Here is a 17204-nt window from a genome sequence, read left to right on the forward strand (position 1 = left end):
ATGATCAGGACCATTTGATTTTCATCATGGATATTGGGCTGGGGAAAATGATCGACTACTTTTAACCATTTCAGTTATCTGTTTTTCTTTTCAATTTTTCAGGTGTGGGATTCGTAATGGTAAATATTGTTCTCCGTTGCCAATCAACAAAAGATTTCTTGAGCGTTGGCAGAACAGTTCCTCCGTTGCCAATCACTCTAGAAGACACTTTCAGACAATAGTGTAGCTGATGGCTACTACTGCCCCGTTGGCATCGGGAATCGGCAGAGCGGGCAGAGATGGCTGAGCGAGAGCCAATCCAAGATGCAGGTCGCATGGAAGCAATGCGAGCAGGGCATCCTCGTCAGCTTCTCTCCTTGGTCGAAGCCCTCAAAGCACACAGCGCAGTCGCTCTCCCTCGCCTCGCTCACCTGCGCTTCCTGCAGCTCGGCCATGGCCTTGCTTGACGCAGGCACAGAGCCGAACCCACCATTCCTGTACATATCGTCCTCCTCTATGTCAGGAACCTGCTACAGACTACTACTCCAGGAAGAGCAAGACCCACAAGAGGGCCAAAGCCCAATCCTCGTTACCATGGGTCCGAGTGGGTTGCGTAGCCCAGCTATCTGTTGTACAGCTGGCTACTGTGTGTGTCGTGTGAGTAGGGAGATGTCGTGTGAGTAGGGAGATGCTACTGTATAAATAAGATGAACTCGAGGAAGACAACTATGATTTGGCAACTCGGTGGCGGTGGCGGCGGAAGGCTCAATCCTGTTGGGTTGGAGCAGATCAATCCAAACTAGTTGCCTGAATCCTTGTGTGTTCTTGTTTCTCTTGTTAATTTCTTGAGATCCTGACAATCTGGTATCAGAGCCTCTCTTGCTTCTCAAATTCTCTTGATTCTGCGGTGAAATTGTTCCTTGGGGTGGATTGGAGCTGATCTTCGGATCGGCACCGCGAAAAGGAAACTTGCCCCCTAAGGTTCGCGGAATTCGGAGCGAGAGCAGTAGGTACCTGATCCAGATCCGAGGCCATGGAGACTGATAAGAAGTTGGACCTCCTTCTGCAACTTGTGGAAGGGAATGAGAAGAAACGAGTTGAGGCTGATGAGCGCACCAGGGCGGAGTACCAAGATCTCAAGCGTACGGTGGAGTCACGGATTCCTGCCGTGGAGAAGAGGGTGGATGAACTGGGAGCCGCGTTCCAGGAGTTGAATCTCAAGGTGGACAAGCTCGAGAGTAAGATGATGCAAGCTGCCAAGGTGGAGATCGGGACAGGAAGTCAGCTCAAAGAGGAACAAACTAATGGTATGGGTGGGAGCACACAAACCCACCCCTCTGGTATGCAAGACCCAAATTCAACTCCCTCTGCTTTTCATTTCTGTGAATCATTTGCTTAGAAATCTGGTGGCTGTGGTGGTACTATGGAAATTAGTGGTAGTGTTCCCCCAATGATATGCCCACAATTCAGTGGTGATAATCCTCAGATGTGGAAGGCCAACTGTGAACAGTACTTTGATGTATATGGAATTCATCCAGCAAATTGGGTTAAAATTGCCACCCTGAATTTCTCGGGAAATGCTGCATTTTGGTTACAGTCAGTGAGGTCTCAGATGGCAGGAATTTCTTGGTATGGGTTGTGTGAAGCTGTTTGTGCTAGATTCGCTAAGGACAAGCATCAGGCCCTCATTAGACAATGGATTCACTTAAATCAGACTGGTACTGTAGCTGAGTATGTGGAGAAGTTTGATGGTTTAATGCACCAACTGATGGCATATGACTCCTCCCTGATTCCAGTATACTTTATTACCAAGTTCGTTGAAGGGCTCAGAGATGAAATTAGGGTGGTGGTAATGGTCCAAAGACCCCAGGATCTTGATACAGCTTGTGCTATTGCTCTGTTGCAGGAAGAGGCAATTGAAGGGATTAAATCACCAGCTCCTAAAAGATCAGACTCAGTACTTGGAATTAAGGGCAGTAGACCCATCAGTAATTACAGTAATCCGCTCAATACAAAGTCCAGCAATACCAGTGCTGAAGACAGGAGAGGTATAGAGGCAGCTAGAGCCAGAGATGAAAAATTGGCTGCTCTGAGGTCCTATAGAAGAGCTAAGGGTCTGTGCTTTACATGTGGAGAAAGATGGGGCAAGGAACATAAATGTGCCAGTTCTATACAGTTACATGTGGTGGAGGAATTATTGGAAGCTCTAACTGTTAATTCAGAAGCTGACCCTGATTCCAGTCCTGAAGATAGTGAGATCCAACAGCAGGGAGTCTTACTGGCCATTTCACAGCAAGCAGTTTGGGGAACTGAGTCCACAAGATCTATCAAACTCAGGGGTTGGGTTCAGGATATGGAATTACTAATGTTGGTGGACTCTGGTAGCACACACTCATTTATTGATAAGGAAGTAGGTCTGAAGTTATCAGGAATTCAGAAACTAAAACAACCTCTCATTGTTAGGATTGCTGATGGAGGAACTATGAGTTGCACACATGAAATTACTAACTGCAAATGGTGGATGCAGGGGTATCAGTTCTGCAACAATTTCAGAATGTTGCCCTTGGGAAACTATGATATCATCCTTGGAATGGATTGGCTTGAATCTATCAGCCCTATGCAGGTTGATTGGGCAAACAAGTGGATGGAATTCAATCATCAAGGTGCCAGCATCAGGGTACAAGGACTGCTGTCCACTCCTGTGCAATGTTCACCTGTTACATGCCATCAATTGAATGGAATGAGTAGAAGGGGATCACTCAGTTACCTGGTTCAACTGCAGCCTATAACTAGACAGGAAGATATTAACATTCCAGACCAGGTACAACACATTATTCAGGATTATAAGGAGATTTTTCAGGAACCTGAGGGATTACCACCAAGGAGAACATGTGACCATATAATTACCCTTGTCCCAGGAGCTAAACCAATCAACCTCAGACCCTATAGACACAACCCAGCTCTCAAGGATGAAATTGAGAAGCAGATTTCTGACATGCTCAGTTCTGGTGTCATACAGCATAGCCAAAGTCCCTTTGCTTCTCCTGCAATACTTGTCAAAAAGAAAAATGGCACATGGAGGTTAGTCATTGATTACAGGCAGCTCAATGCCATAACTGTGAAAACCAAATATCCTGTTCCTGTGATAGAGGAATTACTTGACGAACTCACTGGTGCTCAGTGGTTTACCAAACTAGATCTCTGGTCTGGGTACCACCAAATCAGGATGGCGGCCGGAGAAGAGTACAAAACTGCTTTTCAGACTCACTCAGGACACTATGAGTATAAGGTGATGTCCTTTGGATTGACTGGGGCTCCAGCCACATTTCTCAAAGCTATGAATGACACTCTGAAGTCAGTACTCAGGAAGTTTGTCTTGGTGTTCTTTGATGATATTCTCATCTACAGTAAAGATTTTTCTAGCCACCTGGATCACATCAGACAAGTGCTGCAACTTCTGAAGGAACATCAGTGGAGAGTTAAAATCAGTAAATGTTCATTTGCACAACAGCAGCTATCTTACCTTGGCCATATTATAGGAGTACATGGTGTTTCCACTGATCCCTCTAAAATACAGGATGTATTAGATTGGGCTGTACCTGTGTCAGTTAAGAAATTGAGGGGTTTTCTGGGATTGGCAGGCTATTACAGAAAGTTTGTAAAGAACTTTGGAATCATTAGTAAACCTCTCACACAGATGCTGAGGAAGGGAATCCCATATGTCTGGTCACATGAAGCTGACAAGGCTTTCAACACCCTCAAACAAGCATTAGCCTCAGCTCCAGTTTTTGCCCTTCCAGATTTTCAGAAAACTTTCACAGTGGAGACTGATGCCAGTGAATGTGGGATAGGAGCTGTATTATCTCAAGATAAGCATCCTATAGCTTACATTAGCAGAGCCCTAGGGCCCAGAACTATTGGACTTTCTACATATGAAAAGGAATGTATGGCTATTTTATTGGCAATTGATCATTGGCGATCTTATTTACAGCATGAACAAGCCATATGGGAGGATCTGGAAGATTTGAAGATGCGTTTCCCTGGAGCCTTGGCTTGGGGACAAGCCAAATTTCATGGGGAGGGGATTGTCAGGAACCTGCCTGTCACTATGGGTACTGAAGAAGGAGAACCTGATGAAGCAGAAGCTGAACAGGGAGAGAAGGAACCTGAAGAAGGAGAACCTGATGAAGCAGAAGCTGAAGTCCAGGAGGAGGAGATACAGACTACTACTCCAGGAAGAGCAAGACCCACAAGAGGGCCAAAGCCCAATCCTCGTTACCATGGGTCCGAGTGGGTTGCGTAGCCCAGCTATCTGTTGTACAGCTGGCTACTGTGTGTGTCGTGTGAGTAGGGAGATGCTACTGTATAAATAAGATGAACTCGAGGAAGACAACTATGATTTGGCATCTCGGTGGCGGTGGCGGCGGAAGGCTCAATCCTGTTGGGTTGGAGCAGATCAATCCAAACTAGTTGCCTGAATCCTTGTGTGTTCTTGTTTCTCTTGTTGATTTCTTGAGATCCTGACAATCTACTACTCCATCCATGGCAGTGCCAGTGCCACGGGGCTGGCGCTGGATATGATCGTGAAGCTGTTGGAAGAAGGCTCTGTCCAATCGTATCACCCCCTCACTGATGGCCTCCCTCACGTCCTCGCGAGTGCTCTCGTGAACTTCTGCGAGCGTTAATGGCGGCGTACTTCTTGGACGAAACATGATGCTGGAGTAGCTACGGCTGCCAACCGTCCAGCTATTATGGAAGAAGCCGTGACGATCGACGTAGCTCTCGATGGGAGGGAAATCCCTTGGTAGCCCTCTTGCGACCGCAGCGGCCTCCTCCATCTGCAGCAGCAACACGCCGCCCTCCCTGCACAAGAGATCGACAAGGGCGGAACGCCGCAGCGGTTGAGTTGGGGGGAATGGATCAGGAGATAAACGCGCCCCTACCTGCAGACTTTATAGATGAAGAAACCGATCGGACTCCGCGTCCCGGCCGATCGGAATCGAGAGAGAATCCGACTCGGATCCACCCCAAATCCCCAATCACACGGATTTACTGGAGTTCTATGGAAAACGGAAAACGGAGCAATGGATTAATGCGGAAAGCCACTGCAAATCGGACGTCCGAATTATGAGAAAAAATCGGACGGCCACTCCTCGGCACGCATCATGCATCCCCAACATGCACCATGTACGTATCACTTTTTATCTATCAGCCTTCATATACACGCATTATTTCTCTCTCATTTATTCTTGTGAATGCAAATATCTTATCGTGTGCATTTTATTAACAAACTATAAATTATTTTTCTTACAAATTATTTATCCGATTTTTAATCTGATTGCCCCATTGAATTCGTTGCAATTAAATCTTTTCAAAGAGATCCCACATAATTATATTTTTAATAAATTATATATTTTTAATTACATTCATAACTGAAACATTTTTATATTATATATGAAAACAATGAGTTGTAACTGCTGAAACACCACAAAATACCTAATGAAACATCAGAAAGTACCTGGTATAACATCAAAATAATACCATGTGAAACACTTTAAAATGACCTAGTAAAATATTAGCTGAAACATCACAAAATACCTCATGTAACATTTAAAGAACACCACGTGCAACATTAAAAAATGATACAGTGAAACATCAATCGAAGACATCACAAAATACCTCTTGAAACATAAAAAAACACCTCGTGCAACATTCCCAAATGACCTATTGAAACGTTATTAAATACCTATTGCAACAACTAAAAAATCCATTACAACAAAAAAACTTTTTTAAAAAATTACCAAAATATAGTTAAGTGAGATCTTGTTATGAAGATTTAATTGCGGTGAATACAATGGTATATTTAGATTACGGATTAGATAAATAATTTGTGAAATAAGATTATTTGGAGTTATTCATTAAGGAGTAGAAGCATGTGTGGTAGTAGAGGCATACGAGAGAGAATATAGACTACTTTATGTCAAAGCGGTAGAGGCATACGAGAGAGAGAATATGGGCTACTTTATGTCAGAGCAGTTACATAGGCTACTTCAAGAGAAAAATGCCTACGCAATATAAATATGAGAGGGAGAATGATGAGGGATTGCGATGGGCACTATTATTAATCTTATTACACGGTTTAAGGACATGCGCGCAGGCATCCGATTTTTTTATGTTCGATCGGACGTCCGGATAGAAGCATTTTTGATTAATGCGTGGATAATTAATTATTAGCTTAAAAACTTTAAAAATGAATTAATATTATTTTTTAAAACAACTTTTCTATAAATTTTTTTTTACAAAACACGCACCGTTTAGCAGTTTGAAAAGCGTGCGCGCGGTAAACGAGAGAGTGAGGTTGGGATCATGGACTTAGGGGCTTTTTGGTTCCCAGCCACACTTTACCATTACTTGCCAACAAAAGTTGCCACATCTTGCCTAAGGTGAGGTGATCAAATTGTTAGCCACAACTTACTAAGCCTAAGAGAATCTTGCCACACTTTTTTGAGCCATTGACACGTGGGACCCAATTTATTGGAGGGGAATCTTGCTACAACTATGGCTACAACCAAACACCTGTCAAATTTGCCTAACCTTAGGCGTGGCAAACTGTGGCAAAGTGTGGCTTGCAACCAAACACACCCTTAAGAACACAACCTAAACCGTCCCCGTGGCGAGCGCTGCAACAGTTGCACCGCTGCTTCATGGGCGCGCCGACTTGCTCCATGGGCAGCGTCGTGTCCCCCCTGGCCCCGCTGCCTGAACGTGGCCGTTCCCCGGCCCGCGCCGCCTCGCGCTTCTGGTGCGAGCGCCTCTCGCAGTCTGTTGGTTCCGACTCGGATCCACCCTAAATCCCCAATCCGACTATGTGCCTTCGCATCCCGTTTGTTTAGCTCATGTGGTGGTTACATGGCGGTGTTACTTGGTCTTCGTTTCACATGACGTTGATGTGACGCTTACGTGGCATTATTAGAATTAAAAAGTATAAACTTCACGTAGGTGCCACATAAGGGAAAGCGCCCTCCAAAACCGCTGAGTGAGTCAAATTACACCAATTTTAATAGTTAGGAGGTTGAGATATCCGGTATTATGGTTGAGAGATACCAATAAGATACGAACAGAGAGTCAAAGTGAACTTATTCCAAGATTTTCGATATTGCAATTTAGGGATTCCATATAAACTCGACGGAAAAATGAGGAACGTCAAGTGAACTTATTCAGAACTGTCTACTATAGTCCATTAAGTAGACAAGGCCCATACAGCCCATCGGCCATCACAATCTAGCAGTGCTACACTGAATTTTTTTCATTTTTAGATTTTTTTTTTAAAAAAAATTACAGAAATAATCTATCGGCCAAAAAAATTGCAAAAATAGACCCTGCCGCCCACCTCTGGGGCGGCAAGCTGATGTGGCGAACGGGGGAGGGACGGACGGTGACGGAGGGAGGGTTTTTTGCAGTAAAGCCCTTGCCGCCCTCTGTTGGGGCAGCAAGGGGCCCGAATGCAAAAAAGCCAGTCGGGGCCGACCATTTTGCAGGCGGCCCCTTGCCGCCCTCTGGTCGGGCGGCAAGCCTCGCTGCCTATAAAAGGCCTGCTGCCCAGCCCCCAGCCCTCATTCCTCCCCCTCAAATCTAGTGAAAAAAAAAGAAGAAAGGGGAGGAGAAGAGAAGAAGGGGCGAAGCCCTGCCGGATTCAGACGCCGATTTCAGGTAATATTCATAGATCCTATATGTGACTATTGAGTTAAATAGTGTGTATTTTTTAAAACTTTGTTTGAATAAATGCATTATATTTTTAGGGTTTTAGTTGTACTAATCTAGAAGTGCGTATTGTAGATATCGGTAACTATGTAGATCTGCTAGTTTGGAATCAATACTTTACCGTTGCATTGGCATACACAAGAAGATATTACGTTGTAGATGTTTATTGCATGAAAGAGTAATATGATCTAGTTATTTCGTTGACAGATATGTCGAACAAACAAATATTCCAAGTTTACCATGGCCCAGGAAACGTCCGTTACGGGCCAACTGGGTAGATCTGTCAGATTTTATTGTATCAGAAAGGGGAATTGATAGACCGGCTGAGGAGAGTGTACCTTCTATAAAAGGATGGTTAATGAGGGGCTTGAGAGTTGATCTACAGACAAGTGACATAACAATCAATGTTATAGTAAGTCGGGCAGCTGAGGGTTTTTATTGGGAACTAATGCCAGTTCAAAACTCTCGAGTGTGGAGATGGTATGTGGAAAATGCATTGCAACGCGGGTGGCCTCTAGCTATGGTTTCGTTTGTTCACCCGAAGGATCCATGTGTGCAGATGAACATGGATGATGGTGAGGGACCAAGTGCTGAAGTAAATGAGACTTCTGTGGAGGAGGTCAACGCACGAGAGGACAGGGGTGTAGTAGCTCCAGTGGGCATTCAACCAGGTGGAGTGGCCGACGAGGGGGAGACTGTCGGTGCCATTGTGGATGAAATGGAGAGGAAGGATTCTGACAACGAGCGTGTAGAGGAAGGTGATTTGTCAGATGATGAGACGGATATTAATCCAACAGAATGGGCTAGTGAGGATTTTTCTGGGCTAGTCGTCTCTGAAGAGGATAGTGTGAGATGGGAGTACAAAGAAAATGAGGTTATTCAGGGAGCGATTTATAGTAGAGCAGAAGATATGAAGGAGGCGGTAAAACATTTTGCAGTGTCACTTCATAGAGAGTTTTGGGTTGCCAAGTCCAACCGGTCGCAATATGAAGTTCGGTGTGTTAAGGAAAAAGATGGTTGTCCCTGGAGAATGCACGCGTACAAGGGGAAATGGAAGGATTATTGAACATTGTCAGTCGTTACCAAGCATACATGTTTTCTACCTAGTGTTCAGAAATACCACAGGAACATTACATGTGCATTTGTTGCATCTGAGATGTATGCGCATGTCATCGATAATCTCACATATAAACCAATGTCAATAATCTGACACATCGAAGAGACATACAAGTATACTATTAGCTATGCCAAGGCCTGGAGGGCCAAACAGAAAATAATAGAGATGAGATTTGGAACTTACGAAGCCTCGTATGACAATTTGCCACGCCTGCTTGGTGTTATCGAGGAAAGAAACCCTGGGAGCTCTTACGAAGTGAAGAAATTCCCCTCAATTGAACATCCTGGCAAGAGTGTGCTGCAAAGGGCGTTCTTAGCTCTACATGCATGCAAGATGGCATTCGTGAACTATCGTCCTGTTCTCTGCATTGATGGGACATTCATGACAGGAAAGTATCGGGGCCAGATACTAACAGCAATAGGGGTAGATGGGAACAATCAGGTATTGCCCTTGGCATTTGCTTTTGTTGAGAGTGAGAATACCGACAGCTGGTATTGGTTCCTGAAATTGGTTAAAACAATAGTTGTTGGTATGAGGCCAAATGTGTGCCTGATACATGATAGGCACGCTGGCATTCTGCGAGCGATAGAAGAGTTGCAGTTTGGGAGTATGGAATGAGGATACCCTGGTGAGTGGGAAGATGTACAGAGCAGGTGGTGCATGCGTCATATGGGAGCTAATTTCTTCAAGCAATTCAAGAACAAGGAGCTTATGAACATGTTTAAGAGGCTATGCAATCAGAACCAGGAGAAAAAATTCAATGAGCTTTGGAAGAGATTCGATGAGTTGACAGCCAAATGCAGTGATCAGCGTGCAGCGGCTCCATCGACCGCCGATGCTGACCCTCCTCAAGCTCTTGGACCTCTCCCAACGGATAGTCCAACATTGGTTAGAAGAACTGGATTGGAGATTCGGAAATTTTTTCAATGGATTCTGCATGAACCAAAAGAGAAATGGGCCAAGGCGTATGACACAGGTGGTGCTAGATATGGAATAATGACAACAAATTTGGCAGAAGTTTACAACTGGGTGTCCGTGGACTGCCACTAGTTGGCATAGTGGAGTTCATTTTACATGGGACATGTAGGTATTTTAGGGATCGGTTCCAGGCAGTTCTTCCCTCTCGTGCTACCCGTGCTGTGCCACCGGATCGTTTCACCTGCTCCCAGGACCACGTGCGAGCACATGCCCGGAGGACCAAGCGTGGTCGCGGCGCGGGGCAGGGCCAGTAGAGCAGTCTTCTCTTTGTTTATTTGCTTCACTTTCCAGTACTGTATGCTTGTGTAATGACTACGTTGTTGTTATATGTCACACCCTGAAGTTCTCCTCCTTAGCCTAAAATCGAATTAATAAGAGACCCTAAGAAAATACCGGTGCAACGCAAGAGTTAACCCTATTAAATCAATGCAAATAATAATCGGAATTGGCATGTGGAATTTTTCTTGAGTTCTACATGTCGAAATTCACTAACAAGATTTTTAGTGGAATTTTTAGAGCTCTCGAAATAATTTTAACCAATTAAAATCGAGCATGCAATATTTTAAATCCCAGGGAAATTCTTTTCCTCCTTTTCTTTTTCCTTTTCCCTCCTTTTCCTCTTCTTGGGCCGTCGGCCCAGTCCACCCCGCCGCGCGCGCGCCCTCCTCCTTGTGGGCCAGCCCAAGCCGCCCCTCCCTCTCTCCTCGGGACGCCGACAGGTGGGCCCCACCTGTCGGGCCCGTCTCCTTCCTTTAGCCGGCGCCGCCGCGCCCGCAACCTCCGCCACGCCCACGCCTCCGCCTTCTCCGGGCCGCGTCGGCCACGCCCGCGCGTGCGCCGCATCTCCCGCACCCACTTCCCCCTCTCTCGCGCTCGCGCCCGCGCCCGAGAAGGCCGGGATTCAATTTTCGAATCCCGCCTCTCTCTCCTCCCCCACTCCCCACGTTGGCCAGCAAAATCTCGCCCCTACCGGCCACGTCCGGGACTCCCCTCCCCTATTTAAGCTTCCCCGTCGCCCCCTCTCGCTTTTTCCCCATCTCGCCGAACTCCCTCGTGCTCCCCATCGCTCCCGCGCCGTGCAACCACCCGTTGCTGCCGTTTCCGCTACTCCCGCCGCCGCTAGCCGCCGCTAGGGTCGCCGCCGCACCGCGCCGTCGCCACCGTCGGGTTTGCGAGGCTAAGCTCCACCCCGGCCACCCCTTCCCCGTCCGGATTCATCGCCGGAATTCGCATCCCCTCGTGCTCCGGTGAGTTCAACCTCTACCGCTGCCTTCGGCCATAAATGCCGGTCGCCGTGGTTCATCTCCCTCCCTCTAATCTCTCTCTTCTCCTTTCTTAGGGCACCCCGAATCCCGTCCGTCGGTTGCCGCCGCCTCCCGTGCCGCCGGTCGCCGCCGCCGTCGGCCGCGTGCGTCGCCGCTAGCCCTGGCCGGCCGGTTGGCTTTGATGCCGAGCCGAGCCCGGCGGCCGCCTTTATCGCCGCCCGTCCGATCGGCCCCGAGGGCGATCTGGGCCATCGGTCCCGTGGACCGGCGGTGGACCACCCGTGTGGTCCCGGTCCACGGTGAACCGCCCCCCCTTGAGTCGCTGACCAGTGGGGCCCGCCTGTCGGCGCCGCGCCTCCCCCCGTGCTGACGTCAGCCCTGGAAAATATTGCGCAATAAATTATTTAAGGATTTTTGTTATAGTAATAAACACAGTGAATCTTCTAAAATTCATAACTAATTCATCCGAGCTCCGTTTAAGCCCATTCAAGTCTCAGTAAATCAAGAAAAATGTGTAGAATCCATTAAAAATGGTTTTGTTCTCTGTTTCAGTAGTCTTATAGCCTGTTTGCATTGTTTGCCTTGTATGTCGCTAGATTCCGGCTCTTCCGACGCTCCGGTGTATTTTGAAATAGTCGCCGAGGTTCCTCCAGCAGCAGAGCAAGGCAAGTCATGCTTGTCACTTGATCATGTTGATCCTATATTGCAAATGTCCTAATGTTTTCTTTCAAATACCGCATTTGTTTTGCAATTATACTATGGGATGATTACCTATTGTTACAGCCATGCTTTTTGGATACCATGCTCCTTTGTTAGCTTGGGTTATAACATGATTAGACTTTGGACTAGGAATTGCTTAGCCATGCTTAGTTCAACTAGCACACAATGGGGAAATCTCATTTAAAACCTAGACTATAGGTTTATATGATAATGTTGGATTAGTACCACCGCTCTGGTGTTGGTTAAATAAAATGAATCACATGGTGGGCTGTGGGTGCATGGTTTTGCTAGTCGCGCCCATGGCAATTAAGGACCGGTTCGCGGGAAACCCTGGAAGAACTTATCGTACTTACCACAAGCCAGCGTGGGCAACGGCTGGGCTTGTAGTGTAGCTTTTCTCTAGCTGACGCATCCAGGCAAGGGTGGGCGTGATGGAGCGGGGCGGGCCCTGCGACGGCCTCTGTCGCTTCCGGATTCATCTAGGCACGAGAGGGGACTGCCCGTTGCCCGCTGGGAACGGGGGTGAAACCTGAGGTGTGGTGTGCTTGGCTAGAGGGGGTTATGCGAAGGGTCCTGTCACGGCCTCTTTCCGGTATGTCGTGGTGGCATGTCGACGCACGGAAACGTGTCGTGGGGCTGTGTCTTGTGGGTACAGTTGTACACCTCTGATCAGAGTAAAACTATTCGAATAGCCGTGCCCGCGGTTATGGGCGGTCAACCAGACTCACCGTGATTAGACTCACCTTAGTTTAGTCTAATGAAATTGGATGGTATAGGTGGATGGTTGGGCCTGTTGCAACGTGGTGTAACGTTGGACAGTGGATGATTAATACTGCTTAATTATTACAACTGTTTTCGCATTCAATTCCTGTTTATAAATGCCAGTATTTATGCAAATGAACCTGTTTAGCTATCCCTTGTTGAATCCCTGCATCATACCCCCCTTTCCGGTATGACTTGCTGAGTACAGTGGATAGTACTCAGCCTTGCTCTATTTTCCCCCAATCCCAGAGCTCGAGTGTGTATCCGATGGCGGGTTCTCCGAGGAGTAGGCTTCGTCCGTGCCGTCGAGGATGCCTGTGGAGTGGTGTTCCCGCTACAGTTCAAGTCAAGGATTAGCTCCGGTTATCTTTTGTTTTTCCGCTGCATTTATGTAAGACTTTTATAATGTTTGTAAGACGTGGATCTGTATGTCAACATTGTCGTTTGTGTACCCCGGCCGGTCCTGGACGGGGGTTTTAATGCACATTCTGCTTGGAATTCTATTCGGGAATTTCTGGGCGTGACATTATATGTGCACGATACCTTTCGGCGCATGCACGACTACTTTCTGCCGCACCGATGCAGCCTCCTTTATTCGCGTGTGATACGAGTATTTGCCCGCCATTTGCCGCATACGACCAATGTAACTTTCGGCGCCGATCAGGCGTACCCACCATGCCCCGCCACGTTCACATGTCAGGGATATCACTCGATTTTTTGCGCCTATATAAGTCGCCTTAACGAGTGAGGCCTCACAGTCCTTCAGAACTCAGTCACATTCAGTACTCTCTTCCCCACTTGCTTCATTACAAATCCTACCGGCTTTCGTCAATGGCTAGACGTCGGGGTGTTGAGGATCCGAACTAGCGTAGCGATCCTTGTGTATACCTACTACCACATTGGTGCCAGCGTCCTCTCTGCCTATGCGGTGATCGATGCCAACTAATGGCTTCGAGGAATCCTGATATTCGAGGAAGACGCTTTTTTAGGTGCCCTAACTATGACCGTGAGGTATTTTATTATCTGCATATGCTTATTCATTCCGTATGGGCAATCGCTTTATTCTTCGTAACACTACTCTATTCGGCAGACCCGCACTACGGCTTGCGCATACATCGAGTGGGTCGATAAAGAAAATCCCGTTTTCGACCTAACCACTTGTTTACAAGAAGGTCACTGGTATTTTGCATCCGAAAGTACTGAGCAATACTTACAGAGAAAAGCGGCTTATGAACGACAATGTCGAGTGTGTATCCGATGGCGGATTCTCCGAGGAGTAGGCTTCGTCCGTGCCGTCGAGGATGCCTGTGGAGTGGTGTTCCCGCTGCAGTTCAAGTCAAGGATTAGCTCCGGTTATCTTTTGTTTTTTCGCTGCATTTATGTAAGACTTTTATAATGTTTGTAAGACGTGGATCTGTATGTCAACATTGTCGTTTGTGTACCCCGGCCGGTCCTGGACGGGGGTTTTAATGCACATTCTGCTTGGAATTCTATTTGGGAATTTCTGGGCGTGACAAGTTGGTATCAGAGCCGACCTTGACCGTAGGACAAGCCAAATGGAAACCTAAGAGCCCTCTGAATCCTTTTCATTGCATAAGTTCTTTGCAATTGGAATTGTTCCGGGAAAATTTGGGATCTGTTCTTGTGGTTCAAGGGAAAAATCGTGTCGCTCGTTTAAGTGAGATTTGTCAAAACAAGTCGGTCTAGGGTTTTAGTAAAAATTATTTGAGATGTTTTTGACCGTCAGTTGGGATTTGATGGGCGAATGCACTAGGTTTTAGCTCAGGAATATGGGTTGTAAGGTATTTATGCTTTTATTGTTATTATAAGTATGTATCTAATTTCCCCATTATTTTACCTCTATGTAAGTCCGTCTTATTTATTCGCTCTCATGCAAAATGATCTATGCATAAAATTTCGCTCTTATTCGATTCTGTTATTTGAGTCCTTTATTGCTTTATTTAATTTGGATTTGAGCATGCATTGATCCTACCCCTTTGTCTTCTCCAGATGGCCGAGCACCCACCCAACCACCACGGAGAAGGCATGGATGACTTCGTGGCAGAGTTGGCACGCATGACACTGGTGGTGGGCTACCCCAACGCACCGGAGTACACGACTATTCCACCGCTCAGTGGCGAGCTTCCTCACCGTGTCCGCTTGGAGGTCCATGGCTACGTGGGGACTTGCCTCGCTAACATGGCGGTTGAGGCGTCAGGAGGCACAGCAGATCACGCATGTCAGGAGGCAGCCTACCTGATGATGGCCAGACTATGGGAGCGCCACAACTACATCTTCCACGACACGGCGTACCGCTTCCACCCTCGTCGAGCCAGCGGCAGCGATGTCAGTTCTTTCCGTCCGACAGCCGGTGAGAACGACACCACCTTCGGTCACATGTGCGCTGTGATGAGGGGGATGGACAGGATGCACTCGGACCTGCACAAGGCGTCCAAGGCCTTGAATGATGGGAAGCTCATGAGGATCGTCGCTCTGAAGGACGAGATAGCGCGCCTGAAGAGGGAGAATGCTCAGTTGAAGGGTCTTCCCGCGCCAAGGGGAGTCCGGATCCGCACTACGCCTCGCAAGTCGACAACGGCACCCGTGCACGTCCAGCTTGCGCCCAGGAACCCACCTCCGTCAGCAGCTCCTCCAGTTCCACCCGCAGCTCCAGCAGTTCCTGCAGCTCCAGCGCCAGCTCCAGCTCCCGTTCCCATGTCAGCTCTAGCATCCGCGCTCTCCTTCGCACCTGCATCAGCCGTCAGGGGCCCCGCCAGTGGCAACGGAGGTTGGTTGCCAGCTACTCCCAGTGGCAGCCGTGACCGCAGCAGCAGCAGCTCCAGTGGCTCAGAGCCAGGCAGCGGCGAGACTTATCTGCCAGGCTCTAGGAGTCGCTCAGAGGGACCTGGTGATGAGCAGGAGGACGCCTTCGACTCCACCGACCGCAGGAGCCGTTCCGAGCATTAGGCTCGTTTTCCATTAGCTTATCGACTGTCTAGTTTCTGCTTGTTAGTTTGTGTGTTTAGGTTGCTTGCTTGGGGTCAGTCGATGGTCGATATCATGTGCCTATGATATGGCTGTCCCAATAAGGATTTTTGCTTGCTGTTTAAAGTGTTTTAATTCAGATCAGAACAATTGCAGTTTAAATTTCTATATAATAAAGCTTAGTTCCTGAGCATCTGTTTTTCTCCGTTTCCCCGTCTGCCCTTCCTCCAGATGGTCTACACCAGAACTGGCACCCGCACGACTGGCGAGGGCAGCAACGGCGAAGAACGCGCTGATGGTGTGCACCCCAACAGTGATTCCGGCAATGGTCCGCCACCACTTCCCGAGAATCCGACACTGGCCCAAGTTATGGCACATCAGACTCAGATGATGGCAGCCATGATGCAGCAAATGCAGCAGCAGCACCAGCAGATGCATCAGAGGATGCTGCAGCATGCCGAACAACAGCACCAGCAGTTTGGTCCCCCTCCCCCTCAGTCCAAGTTGCCAGAGTTTCTACGCGTCAGGCCACCTACCTTCTCCAGCATCACCAACCCCATGGAGGCGAATGACTGGCTCCATGCCATAGAGAAGAAGTTGAATCTCCTGCAGTGCAATGATCAGGAGAAGGTCGCTTTCGCCACACACCAGCTTCAAGGTCCCGCGTCAGCTTGGTGGGACAATCACATGGCCACCCGCCCGCTAGGCACTGAAGTCACTTGGGCGGAGTTCTGTCGTAGCTTCAGGAAGGCGCAGGTGCCAGACGGGGTCGTGGCACAAAAGAAGAGGGAATTCCGGGCACTCCATCAGGGCAACAGGACAGTGACCGAGTATCTTCACGAGTTCAATCGTCTCGCGCGATATGCACTGGAGGATGTCCGCACTGACGCCGAGAAACAGGAAAAGTTCATGGCAGGTCTGGATGACGAGCTGACCAACCAACTGATATCTGGGGACTACGCTGATTTTGAAAGGCTGGTTGACAAGGCAATCCGTCAGGAGGATCAGCGCAACAAAATGGACGGGAAGAGAAAGGCGGCGCAGCTCCGGTCCAACCAAGGTAGTCAGCACCGACCGCGCTTCACTCCCGGATAGCAGGGTGGACCTACCACCATGATCGTCCGCAGCACCGCCCGTTCAACTCAAGCAACTTCCACCAGGGCGCCAGTGGCAGTCAGCACCATGGAGGTCAGCCCAACCGCGGTGCAGCTCCACGCCCACCAATGGCACCAACACAGTCAGCCCCGTCCGCGCAAGCCAAGAAGGAGACTGGCACAAAACCAGGGTCCTGCTTCAACTGTGGCGAGCTTGGCCACTTCGCTGACAAATGCCCGAAGCCCAGGCATACCGGGCCAAGGTTTGTCCAGGCTCGCGTCAACCATGCGTCCGCAGAGGAGGCACAAGCAGCACCAGAGGTCGTACTGGGTACGTTTCCTGTTAACTCAATCCCTGCAACAGTACTTTTTGATTCTGGTGCAACGCATTCGTTCATTTCAAAGAAGTTTGTCGGGGTGCATGGGTTAATAAGAGAGGAACTTAGCACACCCATGCGGGTTCATACCCCAGGGAATAGCTCCACTTCGGTACAATTCAGCCCTTCTATAACAATAGAAATTCAAAAATCACCATTCCTAGCC

At 48.2% G+C, this 17204-nt stretch overlaps 3 protein-coding genes across 3 annotated transcripts; 2 read left to right on the forward strand and 1 right to left on the reverse strand.

Annotated features, from left to right (window-relative positions):
• Positions 1-106: 106 nt before the first annotated feature.
• On the reverse strand, positions 107-5253 carry LOC136354746 (probable E3 ubiquitin-protein ligase RHC2A). The gene is made up of 2 exons (XM_066306383.1): positions 4512-5253; positions 107-506 (listed from the first exon to the last, which is right to left on the reverse strand). The coding sequence occupies exons 1-2, from the start codon at positions 4815-4817 to the stop codon at positions 237-239; spliced, it is 576 nt and encodes a 191-aa protein (XP_066162480.1). The 5' UTR covers positions 4818-5253; the 3' UTR covers positions 107-236.
• On the forward strand, positions 708-4458 carry LOC136354745 (uncharacterized). Its single transcript, XM_066306382.1, has 2 exons — positions 708-1319; positions 3971-4458. The coding sequence occupies exons 1-2, from the start codon at positions 1013-1015 to the stop codon at positions 3973-3975; spliced, it is 312 nt and encodes a 103-aa protein (XP_066162479.1). The 5' UTR covers positions 708-1012; the 3' UTR covers positions 3976-4458.
• Positions 4727-15760, forward strand: LOC107279707 (uncharacterized). Its single transcript, XM_015763898.3, has 2 exons — positions 4727-5166; positions 14593-15760. Exons 1-2 carry the CDS (start codon positions 5107-5109, stop codon positions 15547-15549), a joined length of 1017 nt encoding a protein of 338 aa, XP_015619384.1. The 5' UTR covers positions 4727-5106; the 3' UTR covers positions 15550-15760.
• The last annotated feature ends 1444 nt before the right edge of the window (positions 15761-17204 follow it).

Source organism: Oryza sativa, chromosome 12, assembly GCF_034140825.1.
Source record: "Oryza sativa Japonica Group chromosome 12, ASM3414082v1".
In the NCBI taxonomy this organism is placed as follows: Eukaryota; Viridiplantae; Streptophyta; class Magnoliopsida; order Poales; family Poaceae; genus Oryza; species Oryza sativa.

Bases quoted from the DNA above. Each gene is read 5' to 3' on its own strand.
- LOC136354745 (XM_066306382.1), top strand. From the start codon at position 1,013: ATGGAGACTGATAAGAAGTTGGACCTCCTTCTGCAACTTGTGGAAGGG.
- LOC136354746 (XM_066306383.1), bottom strand. From the start codon at position 4,817: ATGGAGGAGGCCGCTGCGGTCGCAAGAGGGCTACCAAGGGATTTCCCT. The intron at 507-4,511 runs GTAGATTGTCAG...AGTCTGTAGCAG, and splicing joins GCACTGCCATGGATGGAGTA to GTTCCTGACATAGAGGAGGA.
- LOC107279707 (XM_015763898.3), top strand. From the start codon at position 5,107: ATGAGAAAAAATCGGACGGCCACTCCTCGGCACGCATCATGCATCCCC. The intron at 5,167-14,592 runs GTACGTATCACT...TGTCTTCTCCAG, and splicing joins GCATCCCCAACATGCACCAT to ATGGCCGAGCACCCACCCAA.